The sequence below is a fragment of the Rosa chinensis genome, chromosome 5, assembly GCF_002994745.2.
Source record: "Rosa chinensis cultivar Old Blush chromosome 5, RchiOBHm-V2, whole genome shotgun sequence".
In the NCBI taxonomy this organism is placed as follows: Eukaryota; Viridiplantae; Streptophyta; class Magnoliopsida; order Rosales; family Rosaceae; genus Rosa; species Rosa chinensis.
This window is the reverse complement of record NC_037092.1, coordinates 88,737,006-88,756,164: the sequence shown is the minus strand read 5'-3', so window position 1 is coordinate 88,756,164 and position 19,159 is coordinate 88,737,006. Positions and strand designations below refer to the sequence as shown.

Genomic DNA, 19,159 nt, shown 5'->3' with positions numbered 1-19,159 from the left:
TCTTTTTTTCCTACCCTTTCTCTCGTGGCTTCCTCCAGTTCCGTGGATACCTCTTCCTCTATTTTTGTTCCCACAGTGACTAATCTCTCATCCATCAAGCTTGACCGTAACAACTATTCTCTTTGGCTTGCTCGATCAGATTGTTCTCATCTTGAAGAACCTGGTCTGATGGGCATCACTGACGAGTGACGACACTCTCTTGGCCTCCTCCTAACCTCAAGGATGAAAAAGGGAAAGCAATTGATGTTGTAAACCCACAGTATGAAGCATCGATTCTCAAAAATTCAAATGTTGTGAACCCCGAGGACAACGGTAGCCTATTCTACTTCTTCTCATACTACTTGGGTGATTTTAGAAAATTGTTATGCCTCGCAATCTCAAAATCGTATTAACATTTGATTCATCTTCTTTAAAAACCCATAACGAAAGTTCGTTATGAGATTCGAAAATACATTATGTATGTGATGGTGATGGGTTTGAAAAAATTAGACCAAGATCAGGTCCAAATTCTACGCAATATTCCCAAGTCATCTAAATTTTGGTTGGCTCAATTTGACATGGCCTCCCTCCCAGCATTACATGATAGTCACCATCAACAGCAATTTGCATTGCAGGTATCACAAGAAGACGTTTACACTGAAAAGGAAAGACAGTAATAAGGATATCAAAAGAAAAATAGTGATACAATCGATATACATTGTATATTGCATAAATAACAAAGAAGATATTTGCACTGAAAAGGAAAGACACCATCAAAAGATAAAGATAAAATGCACATCACTCAATATACATGATACAAAAAACAAAATACAATCATTACCTAATGTATTTACGTGGTTTTTCAACTCTACTCCCAATTGTTTCAATTCCTACATTATCAATCTCAAAATTGAAGGTCTCAAACTCGCACTCACTGTATCTAGATATTTTGCCATGTGAAGTTTGCAAGAGTTTTTGTCACTTTTGAAATTATAATTTGAATATCTATCAAACTCTTGAATCAGATTAATTAATGTATAGTTGTAAATTATCACAGTTTAATTCACCAACTTTTGAAGACCCTTAACAATTTTTTGTATTTGATTTAGTGTTTACTGACTTTACTCATAAAACGACTCAAGTATCAGTCTTACACTCAGAGTCAATCAAGCAACGAATTATTGGAAATGATCACAACTTGATTCACCAGTTTTCAAAGGCTGTCAACAAAGCTTTTTTGAAAACCCTACATGGATTTCGAAGACCCTCTTAACAAATTTTTGACAACTTATTAAATCCTCGAGCTAAGTTTGGTGGTAAGGTGACTACTCATGAGCTCATAAGCCAATGTCTTTAACACATGTGATGAAAAATTATCGTTTATTTTTTTTATCATAAATTAAACGTGTGAGATATCTAACAATTTGGTAAAAAATAAAATCAAAACAATTTTACGAAACTGTATTAACATTATCAAAACTAAAATTATCAAAATTAAAATGAAAGTATATTCCACATTCTCCTCTCAAAATTATACATACTCATGTATCAATTTGTCATATATCCTTAAATTCTAAATCTCAACGCAACAGCCTGATTGAATAAACCCAGAAAACTCTTCAGGCACACTAACCCTCTCTAATTTACCATTTTGCCCATCCTTCATGAATACCCCTTGGCTCCCGCCATCGTACTCCGAACCCATCACCAGGACCCGGGACCCGAGATTCACCCCACGGGTCCCGACCCGGACCGCCGGGCCAAACTCGGCCCAACTCACCAGCCTCCCATCTCTCCCAACTCCACCCCCACACGCCCTCGGACACTCCCCTTCCTCCCACGCGCCCTCGACCCGCCTCCACCGACCCGACCCGAGATCCAACGCCTCCGCTCCGCCCTCAAACGCTCCCTGGCTCGCCGTCCCGTACCCGCTCACCACCCAGAACTCGTCCCCGATCACCACCCCGTGACACTCGTCCCGCTCCCGACTCATCTGAGTCAACTCGGCCCACTCGTCCCGCCTCAGGTCGTAAACCCACGCCGATTTCAGCGCGTTCTTGCTCTCGTCGTGCCCGCCCGCAACGTAGACCCGACTCCCGCGCGACCCGATCGCGAAAAACGACCGCTTCGACGGCATTGCCGCCCCCCTCCTCCAACGACACGTCGTAAACTCGTAAACGAACACGTCGGTGACCGGCTTGTACGTCGCCGGATCCCACCCGCCCATCACCACCAGCTTGCCCTCGCAGCTCGCCACCCGACAAAACATCGGCAGCCCATTCGGGTACTTGGGAATCGGGTCGAGCCGCTCCCAGGTCCCACTCACCGAGTCGAACACGGCGATTCCGTAACTCGGCGAGCCTCCGGCACCCGATTTGGGGCCCGTGTTCAATTCGACGGCGACCGCAACGGCCTGGACCAAGCACGCCACGTTTCGGGTGTACCCGTTCTGCTTCCTGTGGCGATAGAACTCCTCGCTTTCGAGCAAGGACCGCCACGGACGGCAGACCCGGGAGGCGGTGGGGTGGGCCGAGTACGGAAGCCGGGTCAGGCACTCGAGGCCGAGCTCTTCCGGCAAGCCCGGAATCCACTCGGGGACTTTAGGAATCCCCATTTCAGCCGAGAATTGATTTTTATGCATCAAAAGGTGTCTTTATATTTTTTTTGTGGGTGTGGGTTGCTGGAGGCCATGAAAGTTTTGGGTATTTATAGAACCAGAGAGGAGATGATGGAAAATGTGAATGGGAAATCAATTACTCTCTCACGAAGCAAAAGCAGATGCTGGAAAAGAATCCAGGTTAGCCTTCTAGAAGGCGAATAACTTTTTTTTTTCTAGCTTTAGCTTTGGGTTTGGCTATGGGAGGGAGAGTGGACCCAAGATAAGGCTTTTCGAGTAGCTGTTACAAATATGATGAAGGTAGCTAAGGCTAGGATAAGGCTCAGTGAACTGAACAAGGAAACACGGAGAGAGTTGGATAAGAGCAAAAATAATAATAATAAAACCCCAAAGATACCTATCAGTTGATTGGCTGGTCCTAACCTAGCTGGGGGTCCCTTTCACACGTGGCGTGTAACTGATGGTGCTGATGTTTTATCAGATTGAAGCTGGATTTGGGGCCAAGTAGAGGATAAGGCTCACGTGCTTAGCGTATGGCGTTTGATCTGATTTTATAATTCAGTTCACAATCGAGATTTCGGTGTTTATAAATCGATTTAGATTTATGGAAAATCAGATATCGGTTGAAACACTAATAAATATCGTCGTAAATTGGTATGCAAATACATATTTTAGATTTCGTTTAAGTATCAATCATGTTTAATTACGGAAATTTTGATAATTTAGAAGAAAAAAACAAAAAAAAAATTGAAATTCTTGTGTATACAGAGGCTAGGGGATAAGTTTGGGTTTTTTCTCGGTGAGTTTTGAGTTTGTTAATTATAATTACTTGCTCGGTCTTGACGCAAGAGGCCAACTTGGAGTGAGTCATCATCAGCTGGTGTCAGTCACTTGAGAAACAAAGGTTGCAAATGGGATTTGATGAGATATGATGGAAAGGTGAAAAACAATTCATGTTTGTTTTTGAAGACTCGGTGAAATTGAAGACTACTTTCTCTCTTCACATGGTAAGTTATGCAGAATTGCAGATAGTGCGTCAGCCCCCTCAAGGGAAATGAAATGTGCTTCTAGAAGCTCTCTGTCATAATAAATTCATAATATCCCTCTGAGTTGGGTAAACAAGGGTTTGTGCTTCATTGATTGCACGCCTACATTTTCGAGGTTTCAGCTATCCATTCCAATACGTGGCTTTGGTTGTTTTGAAGTTGGTTATTTTGGCTTACAAATGCTCACTTGATCTAACTCCTTGACCATTATGTTATTGTATCTATGTTATTATTTTGGCTTAGACATTTTGCGGTCACTTGATCTATCTGCTTGATCGTTATGTTGATGAAAATAAAGAACTGTTTCTTTTCAGTTTTGGTTTCAATCTTGGGTTTTGCTTATTATAGTTGTAATAGAATTTAGATGTTTTAACATGTTAGGAGCATACTGAACTACCACTACATGCCTGCATCAATCACCAATCAGTAGAGTTAGATGCCTAGCATAAGAAGTTTCTCAATTCATAAATCTAATCTGAAAAAGAAATATAAAGGATACAACAGCTTCTAGAAGAGTTCAACCCCACAACAGAAGGTCAGAAAGTTATGAATACCTAACTGTTCTGAAAGTTGGGTGCTAAACCAATCTTTTGCAAACCACATGATGCTTCTTGCTTTATTTTTCTGACAAGGTACATGATAAGGAATAATAGTAGAGTACTACATCAAACTTATATAGTTCTACTACAATGTACAGCTATATTCTTGGCACTCTTCTTCAGAATAGCAATGAAGAATTTGTGATTGTAAACCACTTTATTTCACAATCTGATCATAGTAGCTGCAAAAACAACCAGAGGGAAAAAGATGGAGTCAGTATTTTGTATGCAAATCATAATTTTTTACAAGAAAAAGACAAGCATACACAATAAACTTACCCCAAATTTTCATAATCTGCTAGCTTTTTCATAACATGGTTGAAGTCTACCCACATCTTAGCCTGGAAAATCCTCATGCAGAAATACCAAAGAATGCCCAACATGGTCAGCAAAGCAACCACCAAAAACACAATTGGCTGCCCAACACAAACCACATACAATAAAAACCCAAATGGAAAGAAGCACATTGCTATCAGACTCCTCAGCTTTGTAAGTGGAACTTTGAAGGGCCTATCCACATGTGGAAACTTCATCCTCAAGGAAATAAAAGCTGCGATTTCGAACATCATCCCCAGACTGTAGAAAACATTCACTAATGATGTGACATGTCTGAATTTCATACTTGAAATTAAGATCGATATCACTGTTGATATCAGAATCCCCACCCAAGGAGTGTTGAACTGTTTGGACCGTGCACTGAAAAATGTTGGTAACAACCCTAATTCAGTCATACCTAGAAGCTGATATGAACAACTGCTCAGCTGGGACTGAAAAACACCAATACCAGATAAAAAGGCTCCAATCCTAACCCACCTTTTGAATTTTTTCCCCACAATTTTTTCTGCCACAATTGTGTAATATCCATCAACCCAATCATCTAGGTCAATTTTCATAGCCCCAACTGAAGCTAGAAGAGGTACTAAATGAGCAAAGCAAGTGATCAATCCACTTGAGAGAAATGCTTTTGGTAATGTTTTTGAGGGTTGTGTAACACCCTCTGCTACTAAAGTACTAACATTGTCCCAACAATTCATGTTCCAAAAGAGGGTATTAAAGAACAAAGGCCAGTCTTTTTTCTTACCCTTTTGGCCTAGAAGTACCCAGTGGCTAGGATCAATTTGGGGAATTGCAAAACAAGTAATTACTAAAAAGGGCAGGTATGACAGAATCCCCAAAGATATTGAAGCATAACCCACTATATGCAAACCAGTAAAGTTGAGAACAGAGAGAAACAGAGTCGAAACAGAGATTACAAGATAGTGAGGTGTGCTTGAGGAGAAAAGTGGAAGATCTGGATCAATGTAGCGTAAACAGATAATTGGGTATGAAGATAAGTTTATGACAGCACTAAGGAACTTCCAAAACCCAATGAGGAAGCCCCAGAAGGGACCAAAGGCTTGGTGAGTCCATATGACGAAGCCACCATTGCCGGGAAAGGCAGTGGACAGTTCAGCAGTGATGAGGGCCTCGGGAACGCTCCAGAGGATTGGGAAGAATATGATGCCAAGGATTGCATAGAAAGTACCCCCAGCACCAACCATGGTTTCTGTGCCATAAGGGCCACCAGAGACTTGAAAGTAGATCAGGCAGAGTAATGGGATGAAAGCTAGTTTTTTGGTTGTGATCTTAGTGCTAGTTGGAGGTTCTTTTAGGCATTGTTTTTCTTCACCTTCAAGAAGCTTTTCTGAACTGGGAGAATGTTGGGGTGTTTTCATGGTGGCTTTGATGTGTTGATGCAAAATTTGGATTGGGTGTCAAATTTGCTAGTTCATTGTGCATATATAACATTCAGGCGAGGTAGCCATATAACTTGGTACAGCTTCTCAATCGTTATGCTTCTGCTCTCTATAGTTTGTATTGATTTTGCTTCTTTCTTGGAAATTGCTTGAGGTTGGTACATGTTATAGCTTGTTGTAAGAAAAGGGTAGTTTGTACTACAAAGTATTTGCATGTACCCATGCAGCACATACTTCCCATGGGCAAAAATACATTGTTGATTGCGTATACTCTTCCTTTCACCCCTCTTTGCTTCTTTCTAGGAAATTTCTTGGCATACAACAAAAGAGAATATTGGTGATATTCATGTCGTGCAGGTTAAAAGCTATACCAAGTTTACTAAGAAGATGGAGAAGTAGTAATGGGTAGTTATTGCAGAAGAAATTTAGTAGGAAAGATGGGGTGGGTGTGTGTGTGTTGTAAATTTCATACAATCGTATCAACGTAATCAATCACTTTAAATAAGGTCTCATATACTATGAGTCTATTGAGTCTATGATTTGATAATACAACTGAGATTGAACAAAACTTCAGTGAGCTTTAAATAAGGTTGATGTATTATGACCCGGGATTGACTACTGGGTTTCATGTGAGTGAGATATTTTAATCAAGTGGTTTGGCAGGTTTCGTTTTATATTTACTTTCCTCACAGACCAGCGAGTCAGGGAGCAGGAACAAGAATTTTGATCTAAATAGAAAAGCTTTGATACAGTGATGATACGAGTACTCGTTACCCATTAATCCGATGAGTATGTATACCATTCATCACTGCTATTTGAACTGCTCATATGCTTGGCTCTCGAAAGTGCGTTTTGTAAAATAACCATATACATGCTCACAACATATGCACACAATCATAAAAGGGATTAAGGCTTACCTTCAGCAATTACTGGCATGGATTCCATCTTATGCAACTGCAAACACGAACACTGAATATAGCCTTCTGTTACTTACCAACTTGCTTCTCAATGGACAGAACAATATGCAAAACGTCGGTAGTAATCAGGGACCAATTCATCTGTATATATAGGTGACTTAAACCTCAAGAAGCTTCCCATTAAAGCTATCCATATCGGTTTAGGTTTCCTAGTTAGATTCTTAATGTATCACAACTTGTAGCCTTCCTTGTAGACTAAGCAATAGATTACTATCCTTAATGAATTGATACACTATTCATTAAGTCACTAGTATTGATTTACTGTTTGTATCCATGTTAAACTAGGATTGATATTAAGCTAATCATCAATTACTTTATGATGATATGTGTTATGTCCATATTTGATCTTACAATCTCCCCCTTGGACTCACACATATCATGCTCGATGATTTGCACCAGAGAACATCAAAACCTACTTAACTTACTGAAGTGCGCGCCAGATAACAAACTTAAATCGAAAATCCATTCCAACATGGTCAGATCACAGTTACTTATGCAGAGCAAGAAACAGTATACATTTTAACAAAAATGCAGAGTTTCAAAACCACAAACACAAGCTCCTGCAATCCACATATGTCAAACCAGAAGTGATACAATATATGTTAATGTGTATCAACAAGTAAACATATATTAGGTCCTACTTTATGTTTCTAAAACCAAAAACTCAAGCAAATTTACTGAACACTGATGGCTTAAAGATATTGCTTGAACCTTAACATCATGCTTCACATGATTTAAGCCATCTGATAGCAAGTATAACTTTAAACACAAAATCGATAATTTTCAGAACATTCAACAAAAACTGCAGTAATAACCAAAATCTGAAAATACCTCAAAATTTATTAATAATAAAATCTGTCATTACAAACAAGTTGTGATAAACAAAATAAAAGATCACAACTAAAACACAAGAACTCAAAAAACCTTAGAATTTTAAATGCTCCAACTGGACTAACTCTCTACTGAACCTAAGCATCTAAATTAGCTAAAATTCCAATGCTTGCTGTATGTTTCTGGAATGCTGCTACTGACAATGCCTTAGTGAAAGGATCTGCTAGCTGTGAATTTGTGTCAATACTCAAAACAGCTATTTCACCATGCTTTACTCTTTCTCTAACACTGTAATACTTTAGATCAATATGCTTGGAATTATTTGACCTTTTACTGTTCTTGCTAAAGAAAACTGCAGCCTCATTGTCACAATAAATTACAAGTGTTCCAGCCACAATGTGACTCAATACTTTGGTCTGCATGAGAAAATTCCTAATCCAAAGTCCTTCACACACAGTTTCATATACTGCAATAAATTCAGCTTGCATAGTAGAAGTTGAAACAAGTGTTTGTTTCATGGTTTTCCAAGCAATAGCACCTCCTGCAAGCAAGAACACATATCCACAAGTGGACTTCTTGGAGTCTGGATAATTCCCTGCAAAATCCGAGTCTGAGAATCCAATGAGTTTCAGATCCTCCACTTGCCTATAAACTAGCATGTGACTTTTAGTTCTCTGCAGGTATCTCAACACTTTCTTCCCAGCTACCCAATGTTCATGGCCTGGATTAGATTGGAATCTTGACAAAATCCCTACTGCAAAAGACAAATCCGGCCTAGTGCAGACTTGTGCATACATGAGACTTCCTACAAGTCTGGCATAAGGCTTTGACTCCATATTTTCTTTCTCAACATCACTATTGGGACTTTGCTTCTTGGTTAACTTATCTCCTTTGGACATGGGAACTTCTCCAGCTGCACACTTCTCCATACCAAATCTCTTTAAAATTTTGGTAACATAATTCTGTTGAGACAAACCAAGTAGTCTCTGTGCCCTATCTCTTTTAATCTCAATACCTAGTACATAGGATGCTTCTCCTAAGTCTTTCATGTCAAAATTCCTTGATAGAAAACTCTTGGTATCTTTAAGCAATTTAATGTTACTGCTAGCCAAAAGTATATCATCCACATAGAGTACCAGAAAAATAAAATTGTTCCCAACAGTCTTCAAATAAACACACTCATCAACAAGATTTTCTGTAAATCCAAAAGTAGAAATCACAGAATCAAATTTCTTGTACCACTGTCTAGAAGCTTGTTTTAGGCCATAAATTGATTTTCTTAACTTACACACTAAGTTTTCACTTCCAGCTCGCACAAACCCTTCTGGTTGCCTCATATAAATCACTTCATCTAGTTCACCATTCAAGAAAGCTGTTTTAACATCCATCTGGTGCAGCTCCATATCAAAATGAGCCACTAAAGCCATGATTATCCTAAACGAGTCTTTTGTAGAAACTGGAGAAAAAGTCTCAGTAAAATCAATGCCCTCCTTCTGTGTAAAACCCTTGGCAACTAATCTTGCTTTATGTCTCTCTACATTGCCATTTGCATCTCTTTTGGTTTTGAAAACCCATTTACAACCTATAGGCTTCTGGTTGGGGTCAGGTTCAACTAATTCCCAAACTGCATTTTGACTCATGGAATTAATTTCTGCTTCCATTGCTAGCTGCCATTGATGAGATTCACTACTTTCAATGGCCTGATTAAATGTAGTTGGATCATTGTCCTCTGCACAGTCCATTTCAATTTCTGCTCCTTGTAGATAAACAATGTAGTCACTCTCTTCCCCCCCATAAGTTGGTTTTCTTGCTCTCTGTGATCTTCTAGGTTGAGCTACTAGAGGATTTTGAGGTTCAGTTACTTGACCAGTTACGTGGTCAGTTACTTGGTCAGTGACATGGGCAGTGACTTGACCAGGTACAGTTACTTGGGTAGTTACATGGTCAGTGACATGGGCAGTGACATGGGCAGTGACTTGATCAGGTACAGTTACATGGTCAGTGACTTGGTCAGTTACTCGACCAGGGACAGTTACTTGGTCAGTGACATGGTCAGTCACTTGACCAGTTACTCGACCAGGGACAGTTACTTGGTCAGTGACATAGTCAGTTACGTGACCAGTGACATGATCAGTTACATCTTGTTCTAAAGGCAATGCTACACTTAAATTCTCATCTGACACAATTTCCTCAAAAACTGAGGTTAAATCCTCAAGGTTTGTATTGTGAACTTTTTCACTTAGAAACTTTACTTGATGTGTTTCAAAAATTCTAGGTGAATGATGAGCAGAATATAACTTATAGCCTTTAGATTTATCTGGATAACCTACAAAATAGCAACTAACAGTTTTGGGGTCAAGTTTATTCAAGCTTGGATTATAAATCCTAGCTTCTGCATGACATCCCCAAACATGACAGTGATGAAGACTAGGTTTCCTGCCACACCAAAGCTCAAAAGCAGTATTTTCTATGGCTTTGCTAGGTGTTCTATTGCAAATATAATTTGCAGTTTTTAAAGCCTCTCCCCACAGAAATTTAGGCAAACCAGTTGTACACATCATGCATCTAACCATGTTCAAAAGAGTCCTATTCTTTCTCTCTGCAACACCATTCTGTTGTGGATTATAGGGTGTTGTGTATTGAGCTTTAATTCCATTGTCTTGCAAAAACAAGGCAAATGGACCCTTTTGTTGGCCGGATTCAGTGTACTTTCCATAGAACTCTCCCCCTCTATCTGACCTTACTGTTTTGATTTTCTTTCTAGTTGATTTTCTACCTCAGACTTAAAGATTTGAAAGGCTTTCAATACTTGTGCCTTTTCTGAAAGTAGATAAATATAACTGTATCTAGAAAAGTCATCAATGAATGTGATAAAATACACATTCCCACAGATAGTTTGATGCCTAAATGGTCCACATATATCAGTGTGTATGAGTTCTAATAAATTTTGGCTTCTATATGCAGTCTTCTTTCTAGTATTAGTTATTTTTCCCTTAAAGCATTCAACACAGTCTGTTAGATCAGAAAAATCAAGTTCATTTAGGATGTTGTTTTTCACCAAAATTTTCAGTCTCTCTTTTGAAACATGGCCGAGTCTTCTATGCCATAAAAATGCAGACTTTTCATTTAGTTTGGTTCTTTTAACACCTGTTAAAGTGCTAGTACTGTTTGTGTTATCTTCAACAAGTAAAATTTCTTGTTGAGCCATTGAACAACTTAACTGTAAATAATCATTCGAGATAACACCAGAACCAATTTGAACAGAATTTTTAGAAATAAGAATTCCATTACTATCAATAACAAGTCTACAACCAGATTTTACTAAAAGAGAAACTGAAACCAAATTCCTTCTCATGGAAGGTACATAAAAAACATTATCCAAAACTAACAATTTTCCTAATCCTAGAGCGAGCTTTAAGGTTCCAATAGCCTTGACTGCCACTCTCATGCCATTGCCTACACACAGGTTCACTTCATCACTTTTTGGGATTCTGCTCCTTATGAATCCCTGCAAAGAATTAGTAATATGAATAGGTGAGCCTGAATCTATCCACCAAGACTGTGGTTCAATATTTATAAGATTAATTTCTAAAGAAAAAACTGTATTAGAAAAAATCTTACCCTTTTTGGCTAACCAATTTTTATAGCCAGTGCAGTCCTTTTTCATGTGTCCTACTCTTTTGCAAAAGTAGCACTTGAACCTAAATGGCCTGTTTTCCTTGGCCACTGCAGCTGTTGAACTCTTAGTTATGGCTTTGGTAGGCTTGAGCTTATTCTGGGGCTTTTTCTTCTTAGGCTTCTCTATGAGATTTATGGCTGTAGCAGGTTCTTTTTCTTCCTTGATCCTAGCTTCCTCATCAACACAGATGGATATAAGTTCATCTAAAGTCCAGTTTCCCTTTTGAGAGTTGTAACTGGTCCTAAGATGACTAAAACTGTTAGGCAAGGAATGAAGTGCATAATGCACTACCTGCTCATCCCTAACCCCCATCAAGAGCTCCCTGAGTCTGCCATTTATATTGATCATCTTCATAATATGTTCTCTAACTCCCCCTGAACCCATGTACTTCAAATCATGAAACTCCTTGGTTAGTCTAGCTGCTTCTGCCTTTTCACTTTCTTTAAACTTAGCACCTATGAGTTCCAGAAAATCTGATGCTAGCTCAGGTTCTTCTATACTTCCCCTGACAGTCTTGGACATAGAGGTACGAATGAGATTCTTAGCCATTCTATTGGATCTATGCCACTTCTTGTAAAGGTCAGTTTCTTTCTTGGTGCTCTTTTCATTCAACTCTATAGGCTTATCCTCAGTAAAGCAATAGTCTATATTCTCATGCATTCCCATATAGTTTTCTACAGAATCTAGCCAAGCTCTATAGTTGGTTCCAGTTAGCATCAAGACACTGTTCAAGTTCATGTAAGAGTTACCTAAGGAGCAAAACAAAAATTCGTGTGAGTTCTCAATTTGTAAAGAAAATAACTTTAAGTTTTCTGTGTTTTATTTAGCTTTAAGCAACCAAAACAAGAACATACAGAAAACCTAAACAATCCATACTTGCATTCATATCAGTCCATAACCAAAAATAATGTTAAGCAACACTTTTGAGCAGAAGCATAACATCCTGGAGTTCTTTATCAATATACCATGTTCAATGAAAACAAGTTATCCAAAGAAATTTATCCACATCTTTAGACAGAAGAAAAATTTCTAAGTATCCGTATTTATTTTCATCAAGCACGCATATTGCTGTTTTGTATTCTAAAACCATACTTGACCACTTCTTTGGAAGATAAAACTGAAGCATAGTTTTAAAACACAAAACACAATTTCAGTTTTGTTATTCGATCAGTTACTTGATTAGTTACCTGACCAGTTACTTGGTCAGTGACCTGGCCAGTTACATGGTCAGTGACCTGGCCAGTTACATGGTCAGTGACCTGGCCAGTTACATGGTCAGTGACCTGGCCAGTTACATGGTCAGTGACCTGACCAGTTACTTGGTCAGTGACCCGACCAGTTACATGGTCAGTGACCTGACTAGTTGGTCAGTTACCTGATCATCGTTTTCTGCCAACATCAATGAAGAATGCTTTGTGCATCATAATCACTTATGCCAACAGAAAACCACAAAACCCATGAGCTTTTAACTTTATATTCTACCCAGATTCATCCTTGTAAGAAAATTAAGCTCTCGTATCTGTCAATTTTAATAATGTGTAAACAAAATCTGGGAGATTTTTGTTCTTCATGCAATTTTTACACAATCACAGATACAATACCATATCATCAATCAATTCATCATGCATATTCAAGCACAATCAAAATTGTTTCGATTCCAAGAAACCACAGAACAATCAAGAAATTGTAAATTTCATCCGGTCACCATCTACTCTAACCTAACGCACGCCGGGAATGCAACTAGTGTTCTTGAGCACAATCAAAATTCAATTATCATGCTATGAATCGAAATCAATTTCACAGAAAAACCTGTTTTTTGCTTTTTCCCCAATTTGCTGCTAAAAATCACAGCGGAAGCGTGAACTTGATATTTAACCAGATGCAGCAATTGACTTAAGTAACTTACCTTGATCAGTTACATGACCAGTTACATGGTCAGTTACCTGATCAGTGACTTGGTCCGTAAAGCAAAAACCCTTTTTTTTTTTTTTTTTTTTTTTTTTTTGTGTTTGTTTTGCAAAACCCTAAAACGATTTTGATACTTGTGAGCCTATGCTCTGATACCAATTGTAAAATAACCATATACATGCTCACAACATATGCACACAATCATAAAAGGGATTAAGGCTTACCTTCAGCAATTACTGGCATGGATTCCATCTTATGCAACTGCAAACACGAACACTGAATATAGCCTTCTGTTACTTACCAACTTGCTTCTCAATGGACAGAACAATATGCAAAACGTCGGTAGTAATCAGGGACCAATTCATCTGTATATATAGGTGACTTAAACCTCAAGAAGCTTCCCATTAAAGCTATCCATATCGGTTTAGGTTTCCTAGTTAGATTCTTAATGTATCACAACTTGTAGCCTTCCTTGTAGACTAAGCAATAGATTACTATCCTTAATGAATTGATACACTATTCATTAAGTCACTAGTATTGATTTACTGTTTGTATCCATGTTAAACTAGGATTGATATTAAGCTAATCATCAATTACTTTATGATGATATGTGTTATGTCCATATTTGATCTTACACGTTTCACAGTTCTGTTTTTGAAAAGTCTAAAGAACAATGTTAAGTAGTTTTATTCTTGCAGTTCCTATTTTCATGTTCATAGGGAATATTCAGTCTATCATTATCTTCAAACTGAAACACTTAGCAAAGAGTAAATTTACATTTTACATATTGTTACCAAGTGATTCGTTGACTGTAAATAATTAGAAAGAAAAAATCTTTCAAGCCTCTGAGATATTTGTATTGATATCATTGGATGCTGCTTTATATCTTCCAAGTTTGAGGTAATCATACACTAGCAACCATGTAACCAAAGTAATAGTAAATTTTGAAGCAACTTGCATTTCTAATACTTTCCAACTACCTTTCAAAATCTTAGGTCCCTCATTTGCTTAGTGACATAATTCCAAACCACCTAAATCCCATCTGAATATGATTAAAGTTCTGTTATCACAATCTGTCATTCCAGAAATTAATCCAAAGGCTCATGAGCATGGGAGCCTCAGATTCTTCTACAAGCTCCCAATCCCTAATTGAACATCAACAACAAGAACTAGAATCACAGCCTCAAATCACCACCAAGAATCCCAAAAAACTTGCCCTTATCCCACTAGTTTTCCTTATCTATTTTGAGGTCTCTGGAGGTCCTTATGGTGAAGAACCAGCAGTTGGTGCAGCTGGTCCACTCTTTGCCATTCTTGGCTTCCTCATCTTCCCATTCATTTGGAGCATCCCTGAGGCCCTTGTCACCGCTGAGCTGGCCACCGCCTTCCCCGGAAATGGTGGTTTTGTCATCTGGGCACACCAGGCCTTTGGACCCTTCTGGGGCTCCCTAATGGGATCTTGGAAATTCCTCAGTGGAGTCATCAATTTAGCTTCATATCCTATTCTTTGTGTTGACTATCTCAAGCTGGTAATCCCAATTTTCTCTTCAGGCCTTCCTCGATTTTTTGCAATATTTTTATCTACTGTAGTGCTCTCATGTTTGAATTATTCTGGTTTGAGTATTGTTGGTTACACTGCAGTAGGTTTAGGAATATTGTCACTGTGTCCATTTATAGTAATGTCTTTGGTTGCAATTCCCAAGATTGATCCTAGCAGATGGATCAGTTTGGGACAAAAGGGTGTGGAAAAAGATTGGACTTTGTATATAAACACCTTATTCTGGAACTTAAATTTTTGGGACAATGCCAGTACATTAGCTGGTGAAGTTGAACAACCCCAAAAGATGTACCCAAAAGCACTTTTTTCAGCTGGCATTCTCACATGTTTGGGGTACATAGTTCCTCTCCTAGCTGCAACTGGTGCTATTCCACTTGAACAAGAAGATTGGGTTGATGGGTATTTTGCTTCAGCTGGAGAAGTGATTGCTGGGAAGTGGTTGAAATACTGGATCGAAATTGGTGCTGTTTTATCAATCATTGGACTGTTTGAAGCTCAGTTAAGTAGCTGTGCATACCAGCTTTTGGGCATGGCAGACTTGGGGATTTCACCGGTAATTTTTGGGTCACGGTCTAAATGGTTCAACACACCTTGGTTAGGAATTCTCATTTCAACAGTTTTCGCACTATCGGTTTCTTACTTGGATTTCGCAGACATTATATCTTCTGCTAATTTCCTGTACAGTTTGGGAATGCTATTAGAGTTTGCATCTTTTCTTTGGTTGAGAGTGAAGTTTCCAGGTCTAGGAAGGCCATTTAAAGTTCCAATGGACATGAGAGGGTTGATCGTCATGTGTTTGATTCCATCAGGGTTTTTGGTCTATGTTCTGGCTGTGGCTACCAAAGCTGTTTATTTGGTTAGTGCATTGATGACTCTGTTTGGAATTGTTTGGTACTTTTTTATGAATCTCTGCAAATCAAAGATGTGGTTTGAATTTAACAAGGGTGAACAAAAATTGGAAATACGAGGACATGAGTGAGTGAGCTGTTCTATGCGAGCCATTTTGACAATGTTGAAGTAGGAGTCTCACTTTTGAAGCTACTTGACGGCTCCTCAATCACTCTTCTCTACTAAAAAGCTTCGTATTGAAGAGAAATGTGTTTGATTCCATCAGGGTTTTTGGTCTATGTTCTGGCTGTGGCTACCAAAGCTGTTTATTTGGTTAGTGCATTGATGACTCTGTTTGGAATTGTTTGGTACTTTTTTATGAATCTCTGCAAATCAAAGATGTGGTTTGAATTTAACAAGGGTGAACAAAAATTGGAAATACGAGGACATGAGTGAGTGAGCTGTTCTATGCGAGCCATTTTGACAATGTTGAAGTAGGAGTCTCACTTTTGAAGCTACTTGACGGCTCCTCAATCACTCTTCTCTACTAAAAAGCTTCGTATTGAAGAGAAACCAGATGAGCATGCAGTTGAAAATCCCTCAGCAACAGAAACTACAACTACTACCACTACTTCCCAGTAGCTGCACTAAAATCCATTGTTTGTAGTACAATGAATAGAACTTCCTGTCTTTTGTAAATAAAGATGTAATTAAGAAGTGCTGATTTGTATGTTTTAACAGTTGGTAGTTCAATGAAAAAGATAAGGGTTTAATTTAGTTTACTCCCTGAGATTTGGGGGTAATATAAAATTACGTTCATGTCCTCTCAATTTAATCAGTTTACTTCCTGAGCTGTTCAATTTTTCTCAACCGTGTCTAATGTTTCATTATCCGGAGGCCACTTTAGGGGCTAAAATTGTCATTTCAACAAAAAAAATCCAAGGCAAAAAAAAAAAAAACAAAAAATTTCATCATCTCCTTCCTTCAATCTCACTCTGGGTCTCTGATAGACTCAACTTGGAGATACAGAGGAAATTAACAAGAGAAACTTAAAGAAACTGCATAATACTTCATTGATTCCAAAAGAGAACAGCAATACAAAATATATAGTAGGATTACAAGATCAGTACATGATCTGATGGCTACTGCCAGCTGTCATGTGAACAGTTACTGAGTCTTGTAATGTGCTATTCCACTATTACAATGCATTGGGCTGAAATAGTAAAGGATTAAAGATGGATTGGGGATTGAATCTATCAAGTCCCTCCCCCTTAAGAAGGGCCTGCCCTCAGGCGCAAAATTCTGGGAAACGATGTTTGATGGTGTGAGCGTCTTCCCACGTAGCATCTTCAGCAGGGAGACCCGCCCACTGTATCAGCCATTGAGTGATATTGCGTTTCTTCTTACGCACCACAGCCAAGTCTAGGACTTTTTCAGGACGCCATAATAAGTCACCTTGGTCATCAAATTCAGGGAGGGAAGTAGTAAAGGGCGTACCATCTCCGATACGCAGCTTCAGAAGGGAGACATGAAAAATGGGGTGGATGCGGCATTGAGGAGGCAGCTCGAGCTTGTAGGCCACTTTGCCAATGCGTTCTAGGATTAAGAAGGGGCCATAGTAGCGTGGAGATAGCTTGTGTACTGCGCGTTTCACCAACGATTGTTGCCGGTAGGGGTGTAATTTCAGAAACACCCATTCGCCAATGTTGAACACTCTTTCCGTGCGGTGCTGATCAGCAGACTGCTTCATTCGGTTCTGTGTTGCTGCCATGTGAATCTTGAGTGATTGGACAAGGACATTGCGGTCTTGGAGTGCCTTGTCCACCTTCTGAACTGAAGTAGAGCCCGGTACATACATAGCAACAGAGGGAGGGGGAATACCATAAACTGCTTGAAACGGAGTCATTCGAATGGTGGAATGGTAAGTAGAATTGTACCACCATTCTGCCCAATGAAGCAGTGTAGGCCAAGAGGAGGGTTTGTCCAGCACAAAACACCTCAAATAATGCTCCAAAGAGCGATTAACAACCTCGGTTTGTCCATCCGTTTGCGGATGGTATGCGGAGCTTCGGCAGAGTGTGGTACCTTGCAGCTTAAAGAAGGCTGTCCAAAAATGGCTGATGAAGATAGGATCACGATCACTGACAATCGACTTGGGCATTCCATGAAGGCGAAATACTTCTTTCATGAACACTTCTGCGATTTGAGTAGCAGAATAGGGGTGAGAGATTGCAATGAAATGCCCGTACTTAGAGAGGCGGTCCACTACGACAAAGATCGCATTTTTTCCATCAGAAGGGGGAAGACCATCCACAAAATCCATTGAGATATCAAACCATATGTTTTCCGGGATTGGTAGAGGTTGGAGGAGACCTGGTGGTTTGATGGTTTCATAAGTTTGCCTCTGGCATTGATCACACTCTGCTATGAAGGATTTGATTTCTTTCCGCATTCCCGGCCAAGCAAAATTGCGAAAGAGACGCAAATATGTGCGTAGGTACCCCGAATGCCCAGCTTGTAGAGAAGAATGGAACTCATACAATAACTTAGTGCGCCAATCTGAGGACACAGGGACAAAGACTTTACCTTTGTACAATAGTCGATTATTGCTCCAACTGAAACCTTTCTTGGCCGTAAGACCTTGTTGTAATTGGGATATGATGACTTGAGCGTGCTGATCACGGAGGCATGCCTGATCGATTTGGGGTAAACAATCGAAAACCGGAGCAGAAACCGCCTGAAGCGGGCAAAGCTCATGACGTCTAGAAAGCAGATCTGGCACCGTATTGGCACTACCAGCCCGATATTCAATGGTGTAATTGTAGCCCATTAATTTGGCTAACCATTTGTGTTGAGAGGGTGTTGAAATACGCTGGTTCAACAAGTGCTTGAGAGTCTGATGGTCAGTGAGGATCTGGAAAGGATGACCAAGCAGATATGGACGCCACTTCTCAATGGCAAAAAGAACGGCGAGCATCTCCTTGTCGTATACGGACAAGGCCTGATTACGAGGAGATAAAGACTTGCTCAAGAATGCAATCGGATGGCGTTGCTGGGATAGAACCGCTCCTATACCCAAACCACTTGCATCAGTTTCTACCACAAATGGTTTAGAAAAATCCGGCAGAGCTAGCACTGGTGCAGTCATCAAGGCATGTTTGAGGTCTTGGAAAGCTGATTCGGATGCCGGTGACCATTTGAAATTATCAAGCTTGAGGAGGTCAGTGAGCGGTTTGGCTAAGAGGCCGTAATGGTGGATGAAACGCCGATAATAGCCGGTCAACCCTAAAAAACCACGTAGGGACTTGATTGTTGTGGGCTTGGGCCAGTCCTTGATGGCTCTAACTTTTTCTGGATCCACCGAGACACCGTGGGTCGACACCACATGGCCCAAATAGTGT

At 39.6% G+C, this 19,159-nt stretch overlaps 3 protein-coding genes across 3 annotated transcripts; 1 reads left to right on the top strand and 2 right to left on the bottom strand.

Annotated features, from left to right (window-relative positions):
• Positions 1–1,443: 1,443 nt before the first annotated feature.
• On the bottom strand, positions 1,444–2,868 carry LOC112166793 (F-box/kelch-repeat protein At1g15670). The gene has a single exon (XM_024303697.2). The coding sequence runs from the start codon at positions 2,618–2,620 to the stop codon at positions 1,553–1,555; it is 1,068 nt and encodes a 355-aa protein (XP_024159465.1). The 5' UTR covers positions 2,621–2,868; the 3' UTR covers positions 1,444–1,552.
• A 1,215-nt stretch (positions 2,869–4,083) lies between these two features.
• On the bottom strand, positions 4,084–6,076 carry LOC112167272 (probable polyamine transporter At3g13620). Its single transcript, XM_024304274.2, has 2 exons — positions 4,521–6,076; positions 4,084–4,423 (listed from the first exon to the last, which is right to left on the bottom strand). Exons 1-2 carry the CDS (start codon positions 5,954–5,956, stop codon positions 4,399–4,401), a joined length of 1,461 nt encoding a protein of 486 aa, XP_024160042.1. The 5' UTR covers positions 5,957–6,076; the 3' UTR covers positions 4,084–4,398.
• An 8,297-nt stretch (positions 6,077–14,373) lies between these two features.
• On the top strand, positions 14,374–16,475 carry LOC112201675 (probable polyamine transporter At3g13620). Its single transcript, XM_024342587.2, has 2 exons — positions 14,374–15,982; positions 16,288–16,475. Exon 1 carries the CDS (start codon positions 14,476–14,478, stop codon positions 15,907–15,909), a length of 1,434 nt encoding a protein of 477 aa, XP_024198355.1. The 5' UTR covers positions 14,374–14,475; the 3' UTR covers positions 15,910–15,982; positions 16,288–16,475.
• The last annotated feature ends 2,684 nt before the right edge of the window (positions 16,476–19,159 follow it).